This window comes from Mustela putorius, unplaced genomic scaffold (assembly GCF_011764305.1).
Source record: "Mustela putorius furo isolate JIRA1106 unplaced genomic scaffold, ASM1176430v1.1 tig00003845_pilon_pilon_pilon, whole genome shotgun sequence".
Taxonomy (NCBI): Eukaryota; Metazoa; Chordata; class Mammalia; order Carnivora; family Mustelidae; genus Mustela; species Mustela putorius.
In genome coordinates this window covers 94,937,042-94,946,981 of record NW_025421998.1, presented here as the reverse complement: position 1 = coordinate 94,946,981, position 9,940 = coordinate 94,937,042, and the positions used below count along the sequence as shown (strand labels likewise).

Genomic DNA, 9,940 nt, shown 5'->3' with positions numbered 1-9,940 from the left:
TACCTTCTCGACTCCTTCTGAGGGTCCACCCAAAGGACGTGTATCTGGAAAGGAGGGCAGGGTCCTGGAGCCAGTGGCCAGATCCATGAAGGGCCGGGATATTTCTGGCTTCTTCCTCTATAGGATGCGTCACCTCCCATGCACCTTCCCACTGACCTTGCCCTGAGTTCTGTGGGGTTTGGGATGAAGGAGTTTCCCGGAGTCCTTCACCGGCGGTGCCAGGGAGGCGTCTTCTTCCATCTGGGCTCTCTGGCTGCAAGCTTCAGTCCTGATCCAAGCCTGTCCTTGTTCATGGTGTTGGCTTGACCGGGGAACAGGGGTGGGGTGGAGCGCTCTGACTCACACCACCCTCAGGCTCATGACCCAGGAGAAAAGTGGAGAAATTGGGTTGGCGACAGGCAGAAAGGTTTTTGTAAAGCTTTCCCATAGAGTTGAATCACCGTGGCCCCCTGTCCCCACAATGTTACATCTTTGTACAAAAAACGACCCTCCCACGGTTCTGCGCATCAGAGCCTGGAAGAAACCACGCGAGCAGGTGCTCCTTCCCAGGCATTGGAGGGCAGGTCGGTGACATCACTCCCCATGTTGCAAGGTGGTGACAGGGAACAGACGAAGCTGGGAGGGGGAGACCCCTCCTCACCCCCATGCCCTTTCTTCAGGACGCTCTTGGCTCCCCAGAGCTGTGTGTCTTTGTGAGGCTGCTGCCACAGGGGTTGGTTTCCCCAGCACCCGCCCTCCTGTAAACTCGTCACTCATTGTGGGGAGACACCCTCCCAAGGAGCACCAGCCCCCTTTCTACCCAGGGCCTGCCCCTGAGACTGTCACCCAGAGACCACATCTTTCATCTGGGAATGGGATCCTTCCATACTCAGACCGTCCCTCTGGCCAACTCTGAACCTCTAGCGTGGTCTGGAGAGGCACTGACATGAGCTATCCGGGAGTAGGGCTCCTTAGGCAGAGACAAAACGACAGCTGAGAGCTCAGAGTATTTCCAAGCGGGTGCTGGTGTGGGAGCACTGGTGTGTTGTCAGCCTGTCTCTCTGCTTGGGGACTTCAGACATCAAGGTTAGGAACAGGGAGCTGGGGAAGTAGACGTGGAGAGCTGCATACATCAAGTCACAGGCAGGTTGAAATGTGACTGTAGTCACGGCCTTCCCCTCTTTTCCCTGAGGGGCAGGTACACTTAAGTTGCTGTCAGTGTTGTATTTTCCTGCACAAGATGACCCTGAAATGTAACCTCCAGTTGAGTGGCCTAGATCTCATTTACTCGATAGTGCTTCCTTTTACTGCCTTTCAAACTATGACTTAAAATCTAGGAGGGGAAAAAAAAAAAAAAGACAAACTTCGTTACATAATGATGACACACTTTCACGGAAAAATATACACAGACTCAAAAGAGAAATGACAATATGGAAAGAACATCTGTAATCCTCATCATGAGGGCTGATCTCCCCGGTATATGATGAACTCCTAGAAATCAGGAAGAAAATAATGCAGCAGCACAATGAAAGTGACAAAGAACAGATGGTTCAGAGAAAAAGAAATGCAAATGATGTTGCACCATAGGCAAAAAATCTTGCAGATGAAAACTGCATCGAAATACCGCTGTTCACCAATGTGACTGACAACATTGAATTAAAGAAGACCATTAGCTAGTGTGTAGTGAAATATACACTTTACAAAAAATGACAACAACCCGAGTGGAGAATAACTTGGAAATATCTATGAAAATTACACATGTATTTACTTTTTCACGTGGAAATCCCTCATCTGGGTGTTTATCCTATAATTATTATATTATATAATATATTTTATTTTATTATATTATATTATTGTATAATTATAATCATTCTTGCATACAAATAAAACATGTTTGTAAAATACTTGCATTATTTAGGGTAGCAAGAAGATCAGGAAAACTCAAATGCCCATCAGGAAGGGTCTGGATAAATAACCTGGGATACATCCACAAAATGGAATACTATTCAATGCTAAAAAAGAATACAAATGTTTTCCTGCTCTAGAAAGCTAAGATATATACTGTTAACTGGGGGGGGGGGGGGAAGCAAGTTGCCTGTCAGCATTTCCATATACCATCTTTTGTCCAGTAAACCCTTTTACTGGAGAACTAACATGAGAATTATGCATTTGTTTGCTTGGTTCTGTACAAAGACACACTAGAAGGGTACAAAAGAACTTAATCAAAATGATTGCTTACTAAGACTGAGTGGAGGAGGTAGAAAGAAGGCGGAAGTAAAAATAGTTTTAGTCTCTATTGTATTGTTTCAATTTTTGAGCCATATATGATCTATTTAAAATTAAACTTAAGTTAATAAAAATTTTCAAGAAAATACCAACAAAGTGTTGTTTGAAATAATACTTTGAAATGTGTGATTTAAAAAATCTACTTGTTTAATTCACAAAGTCATTATTTTTCGATGTGTTATATGGTCCTGACTTTGCTTATCTGGTCTCCAATCACTCAGGAAGCTTGTGAAAAATGCATATTTCTGAGTAGTCCTCAAGATCTTTTGCGTTAAAAATCTCTAGTAGTGGGTTTATTGATAAGCATTTAAATAAATAATCAAGCACAACATTACCCTGGGTATTTGCATTTCCACGCGGGACGCACTGCTTGCCATCCCCTCACCCCCCAACAGGTGTCAGCCGCGGGGAACGTCAGAGCGCCCTCTGGTGGTGTCACGAGTTGGGTGCAACAACGTGGCTCTTAGAATTTAGGGAAAAAAGAAAACATCTGTGCATTTTACTCAGGAATAGTGGGGATCCTCCAACAATCTGCCATTGCTGAGATCGAGGGTCATCAATTGCTTTCACCAACTGGAAAGTGACAAGCTTGCTCTTTTGTCCATTCCCACCTTGAGGAACACTTTCTTCAATGTAATGATTTATTTTGATCTGTTTGCATATATTTTCCTGTAGCATTTACCCCTTTGTTTATCAGTAATTTGCTCTCTAAGTGAGTTTCCTTTTGGCCATCTGGCTGGGGACCCTCAGCCCAGCTGGCCTTAAAAGAATACCACTCTGTTTTAGTGTCACAGCTTCTTTCTTTCCCTTTTCTTTTCCTTCTTTCTTTCTTTCTTTTTTTAAGATTTTATTTATTTATTTATTTATTTGACAGAGAGAGAGAGAGCGAGAGAGAGATCACAAGTAGAGAGGCAGGGGGAGGGGCGGTGGAGGGAGGGGAAGCAGGCTCCCCGCTGAGCAGAGAGCCCGATGCAGGGCTCCATCCCAGGACCCTGAGATCATGACCTGAGCCGAAGGCAGAGGCTCAACCCACTGAGCCACCGAGGCGCCCCTTGGTGCCACAGCTACTTTCAATCCTGATGGAGTTTTGGGGTTTGTGCTATCTTTGCTACTCACACCGTCCATGTGCCCAGGAGCACACACAGCTCTTCTCTTCTACCGTGTAGGAGCTGGGCAGGTGTGGGGTGGGAATCATTCATCATCTTCATTCAATATCTTCGTCATCTTGGGCAGCAGGGGGCAGCCTTTCCTAACTTATTTTAGACCTAAATTGTTGCCATCTGGGGGGGGGGGGTGTCACTTGAAGGCGTGAGAGAATGTGGTTGGTGCTGGAGGGAACCTTTCCCAGCCCCCCCACATCTCTCACCCCCCCCACACACACATCCCCACACCCCCACCCCCGCCCCGCCTCCCTCCGCAGGGGTGAGTGTGTTACCTGCCTGCCTTTCCCGAGGCTGAGACGTGGGAAGGATATACACAAATTGCATCTCACATGTCTGTAATTCTTGCTATTTTTTTAAAAGATGTTAAAATTTATTTGAGAGAGCGAGAATGTGGATGTGGCGGGGAGGGGCAGAGGGGAAGCCGACTCTCCACTGAGCGTGGAGCCCCACGCCGGCTCCATCTCTGGATCCTGAGATCATGACCTGAGTGAAACCACCAGTCGGAGACTTAACCAAGACCCTCAGGTGCCCCTTCTTGAAACTTTTGGAGCACATTCCTCGATTCATTTAAACCCCAAATTTGTCTCCTAGTTTCCTCAGATGAAACCGCAACCTGAAGAAGCTGGTTGTCCCGGTCACGAGTGAGGAGGTGACAGAGCTGGAACCAGTACCTGGCCCTTGGTGTTTAAGTCGGGGGCTCTACTGGGGTCCCCGAGTCCCACCTCCCAGAGCCAGACTGCCGGGTCCTCCAGTCCAGTCAGTGAGGCCCAGGGCAAGCTGCTATGCTCCTTTAATAACAAAACCGCCTACCTTAGGGGGTTATTGAGAGATCTAAATTAGAGAGTCCACAGGAAGCTTCATTGTGGTGCCTGCAAACAAGGAAAATGTGAGCGGCTGCTGCTTCCACAGAGAGCGCTGCCGAGGGTCGCGCCCACTGCAATGGCTCTCGTTTCCCTGTGCATCAGAATGATGTGGAATTCTTGGAAAATGCAAGTGGCATTTTCATCAGAATTTCTGATTCAGTAGGTCTGGGAGGGGCGCCGGAATTGGCACCGCTCCTAAATTCCCAGGTGATTCTGGTGTCCCCCCCCGGGCCAGGGTCCACACTTGGAGAACCGGTGTTCCGGAAGGTACTTTCTGTCTTCCATACATTTCCCCTCCGGTCCTAGCTCATACTTTAATAATTCAATCATGGCACTACTGCCCATTATATTGTAGGCATTGTTTAATCACTAGCTATGCCAGGATGAGCAAGACAAGATTTCTTGCCTAAGGAGCTCAGCATTGCACGCCAGGTAGATGCATCCGTAGTTACGCGGCAGCAGGAGCAGGACTGTGGCAGCGGCAAGCACCCTCAAGAGGAGGGCTCCTCACTCGGACCACGGGGTCAACAGGGCCAGCATGGGGGTGGGCAGGAGGAGCCCAGGGCAGAAGGAATCAGAAATGACTCTTCTGAAGAGGCTGAAGGAGCAGGTGGGAAGGGGGTCAAGCCAGATGGACCAGTAATGCCCAGGGCTACAGGTGTGAGGTTCATGGCTGGTTGGAGGAGCCCCTGGGATTTCCAAGCACTGGAGCAGAGACAGAGAGGGGAGGACCGCAGAGAAGGAAGAGCCTTTCATCTGCGGATCAGGAGCTCAGGTTCTGTTCTGGGAGTTGTGGGAGGTCAGGCAAAGTATTAATCAGGAATTGATGAAACGTGGAGCATCTGTCTGAGGACAGAGCTGGAAGATGACCAGGGAGCAGAGCCCGCATGAACTGCAGGGAGGCAGAGAATGGCCTGGAGAGCCATAGAGGAGCAGAGCTGAAGGCTGGGCAGCATCTCCAACCACTGCTGCAGCAGGAGGGATGGGGGGTGGGCGAAGAGGTTGCCGGCTTGGGGGGTCAGGCTAGTGAACAGCCAGACCGCAGGTTTACTGTCCGCTGGATGAGGGATCTGGTAAGCTAACTGCCTTCTCTGAGCCTCTGCTTCCTTGCCTGTACCGCTGGAATAGTAACCATTTCAGAGGGTGAAGGAACTAAATGTGAAAACGTCTGGAAAGTGCTCAGTGTGGTAGACACACTGATATCATTATATGGGATGAATAAGAGGCAGATTTCAAAGGAGTATAACGGATAGAGACCAGGTTGCTGGGTTGTCCCCCTCGGACATATGAGCAGGTTGTGGGAAAGAGGGCGCAGGGCAGGCTGCTGGGGGCAAGTACACACTGGGCTAGAAAGAGTACGTGTACAGGGGGGCTCAGCAGAGGCCAAGGTGATCAGCATGAGTCTCTCCAAAATGATTAAGCCCAGGGTGGCAGCCATAGGAGATGATGAGGTCATGCAAGCTGTGCCTTGAGTGGGCACACATGGGCACTGCACTCCAGACCCCAGGGAAGTTCCAACGTCAAGGAAACTTTTTAATGCAGCCTTCTAAAATGTCTTTTTTTTTTTTTTTCCTGAAAATAGTCTCCATGAACCCCTGCTTGTTATTTTTTTGGATTACATCTCTTCACACACTGCTAATCTAGTATTCCATGGGATACATTTTGGGAGCTGGGGCACTCTATTCATCTTTGAGGGATAGAGCGCTGTCTGACCTCAGCTGGGAGGATGTTCCCAGGGGGTAGTGGCTGAAGGAAGCAGGCACAGACGCAGACAGTTGTAACAGGAACATTTAATTAGCATAGTGATGGCAGAAGGACTGGGGGGGCTTTAGCTGTTGGCAGCTATGGTCGTCTTAATCCAGTCTACAAAGTTGCACACCTTGGTGTAAACTCCAGGTTTGTTCTTCTGGGCACAGCCATAGCCCCAGGAGACAATGCCCTGGAGCTCTCCATTGCAGACCACAGGGCCACCAGAGTCACCCTGGGAAGGAAGAAGGTGGGACAAGTTTTATAAAGAAGGCAAAAGGGCAAACAGAACCCTATATCATCTGAACTTTTAAAGATTGCATTGTGCTCAGCTCTGTGGCTCTGGAGGTCTCCCATGGTGGCTCATTCTCATGAAGGGGGTGACTGCCACGCAGCCTAGCCTTCCTCGCTTCTGTAGAAGGCCATGGCCTGAAGCCCTCCTGCACCAGCCCCACAGCCCTGGGTGTTCAAATCCTGCTCCCCAGGAGGCCATGTGTATGGGCAGGGGTCTCAGCATGGGAGGAGTCAAGTCACCTGGCAGGAGTCCTTGCCTCCCTCGAGGAAGCCAGCGCAAACCATGTTCTCCGTGATCTGGCCGGGGTAGGAGGCTTCGCACTGGGCCTGACTCAGGAGTGGGGCGTCCAGGCACTGCAGCAGCTCAGGGTAGTTGACTTTGAGGAGCAGGGAGAGAGGGAGGAAAGGAGAAATGGCAGTCAGGCCAGCGTGGGGGACAGCGACCCAGGGCTGAACACCGAGGACACCAAGAACGTACAAGCTTCAGCAAGGAACTATGGGTTTTGTTTCCAGACTGATTCCTGCTGAGCCCCTCCCTAGATGGGACAATAACAGGTGTTGTATTTGTCCCCTACTTGGATTCTAGGGGGTTAACTCCTTAAAGCTTTGCCTCCCTCGAGGACCCAGGCCTGCATGTAGTGGGGTTCAAGCTGGTTCTGGGAGAGGTGGGAAAGTTGGAGGATGAGTTGTGGAGGGTTCCACTCACTGCCAGAGCTCAGGGTGTTGCCCCAGCCGGAGATGAGGCACTGGGTGCCAGCGGCTGCACAGGCGGAGGGCAGAGATATGGTGGACACGCGTGCATTGAGGACAGCAGGCGAGGACAGCTTGATGAGCATGATGTCATTGTCCAGGGACCAGCTGCTATATTTGGGGTGGCGGATGACCTTGGCCGAGTTGATGAACTGCTCATTCCCCTCATTGACCTCGATGTTGTGCTCTCCGAGCCTCACCTGGATGCGGCTGTTGGGAAGACAAGCATGGGGAGACCCTTTTTTTCTATATGCCCGCTTTTCTCTAGGGTTCTCGAGCACCCTACTCACAAGTGGGAGTGTGGCAGAATCACCTGGCAGGAGAGGGGTAGTGGGTCAGTACAGGGGTGAGACCAACAACTTTCTCTTTCAGAGGTAGGTGGTCATCGAGGGAGAGGACATGGGGCTTGCTCCTCAACCTGGTTTTCCAGCTGCCTTCCCTACAACCCCTCCCCCAACCCCTGCACCTGGTGCCACAGGCATAAATGACCACCTTGAAGTTCCCCATATATTCCTCATCCTCTGTAGTTTGCCTAGAAACATGCAGAGACTTCTCCTCCCGCCCGTCTGGGTCTGGTGAGTGCCATCATCCTGTATGATCTAGTCCAGTGGTTCTCAAGGTCTTGCCCTGGGACCTGCAGCCTCAGCGCCCTCCAGGAACTTGTTAGATGTACGAAGTCTTAGTTCTCACTCCAGACCTGCTGAATCAGAGGTTCTGGTGGGGGCCCCAGTGGTCTGCAGTTTAGCAAGACTTGCAGGTGATTCTGATGCCCACTCAGGTTTGAGAACCCTTGGTCTAGGCAGTGAGTCTCAGCTCTGCTACAGAGTCCAGTCACCAGAGGTGGAAAGCATTAAAAACTCACCAGTAGTCAGACCCCTCTTCCTGAAAATTCTAAGTGCCCTGGGATAGAAGCCAGGCAACAGTATTTCTTTTTAACCTATCTTACATAGTTTCGGTGTGTATCCAGCTGGCAAGGTTACCCGCGTGAGGTCCTTGCTGCTTTCCTTTTTGGACCTCACCACCCCAAAAGAGTCCCTACTTGCTTTTCTGACCCTTTTCTGAAACAGCCTTTGCTGTTTCATCTCTTGAGTTTTGGATGCGAGCGGCTTTCTGTCGAATGCCCCTCTTGGCGCCTTCATTCCTGTAAGCCGGGTGGCCGGAGACAAATTCGTGTCCCCACCCAGCCATTCTCTCCAACCTCTGCACCCCCGGGCTGACCCCAGCTCTCAGAGAGGGCTCCAGAGGACACGGCACTTACGACTTGTAGCAGTGAGCTGCGGACACCACCCACTGGTCACTGATGAGGGAGCCGCCGCAGAAGTGGTAGCCCGAGTTCAGGGACACCTGGTAGGGGATGGAATGCTCCTCGCAGGTGTAGCCACCGACGATCTTGTCATCCTCATCAGTGGGGAAAGCAACTTGAATGGAGACAGGAAGGGAAAAGCCAGTTCAGCGGGTATGGGTGGGTGGAGCCCGGAGTCCCCTGGCTGGAGCACGTGGGTTAGACGTCTTCAATAAGCACAGAGACGACAGACGGTCTGGCAGGGAGCATTCCATCCCCAGCAGGGTCACAGCACAGAGCGCTCCTGAGTCTCTTGGTATGTCTGCAGGCCACATGGCCACGTGCCCCCTGGGGCTCACGCACAGACCTCTACTGGTGGCTCCAGGGCGAGGACACAGACAATGCCCTCACAGTGCACTCAGTGTGACATGGGTCCGAATGTGGTTTTGTCATCCACTCAGTGCTTCTCTTTTTCCACTGGTGTGCTCCTCGTGGCTATTTGAACCCCAGATCGTCAGGATGGATTGGCCTAGCTAGGAAAATCTGGCTAAGTAGCCCTGGCTGTACCCAGCTTTTCCAATCACTAAAAATCTGCAGGGCGAGCCTGGGGACAGGAGCCCCCAGACCCATTAGGCAGGACAAAGGTAAGCCAACTCATGGGCCAAAGGAATGGTGATTCGCAACCTTGGCTGCCCACGTGGGGATCCTAAAATCATTTGGGGAACTTAAAAATTCAATGCACTGGTCACACCCCAGGCCGATGAAATCAGGATTTCTAGGGCTAGGACTCCAGCATAAGTGTTCTTTCAGCTTCCCTAGGTGTACCTGGGGTTGAGAACACCTCTAGGGGAGCTATCCCAGCCCTGCTGGAACTGAACCTCAAGACCCCTGGTTCATTTCACGGACCGCCTGCACCTGCTCTCCCTTTATAGCCTCTCCCAACAACGTCTCAAAATAAATGGATGAATGTCGGGGTCGGGAACGGGGTCAGCACAAAGTGGGAGGAGTGAGGCTTACAGAGAGCCCAGGAATGGGAAGGAAGGCTGCCGGACAGGAGAGACAGACTCTCAGAGCCCAGGTAAACGCAGAAGAGCAGCAAGAGTGGACCAGGGATCTCGGTCGGGGCTGGGGGGGCGGTGGTCAAGGGTGGTCCAAAGTCATGCATGAACTTACCAGCAGCTCCCACAAAAGCAAGAATCAGGAGTGGATTCATGATGGCAGAAGTGTAGAAGTTGAGTGGCTGGTGGAGAGCCTTTATAGCTCCCAAGGTGAGGGAGAGGGTGAACGTGAGGGTGGAGAGTCACGGTTCCTCCCAGGCAAATACACCTGTCGCTTTCCCTTCCCTCAGCCTTGTATCAGCTCTGCTGTGTTTGGTCGTCTATGGAGTCGTGACCCACCGGTGATAAGAAAACGTGCCTTGTGAGAGCAGAGAGGAAGACCAACGGACCCCTGGGAGGACTCTGGGGTGTGGGGGGAAAAGCTAAGCCCCCGTATGTCGCAGCTGGACCTTCTTGGCCTGAGACGAGAAGAGGAGGCACAGCCTGGCCCTTCTGACATGATTTATTTAACTCACTCTA

General features: G+C 51.1%; 1 protein-coding gene across 1 annotated transcript; it reads right to left on the bottom strand.

Annotated features, from left to right (window-relative positions):
- Positions 1 to 6,066: 6,066 nt before the first annotated feature.
- LOC101683959 (anionic trypsin) lies at positions 6,067 to 9,645 on the bottom strand. The gene is made up of 5 exons (XM_004781428.3): positions 9,537 to 9,645; positions 8,340 to 8,499; positions 7,038 to 7,291; positions 6,572 to 6,708; positions 6,067 to 6,272 (listed from the first exon to the last, which is right to left on the bottom strand). The coding sequence occupies exons 1-5, from the start codon at positions 9,574 to 9,576 to the stop codon at positions 6,120 to 6,122; spliced, it is 744 nt and encodes a 247-aa protein (XP_004781485.1). The 5' UTR covers positions 9,577 to 9,645; the 3' UTR covers positions 6,067 to 6,119.
- Positions 9,646 to 9,940: the final 295 nt, after the last annotated feature.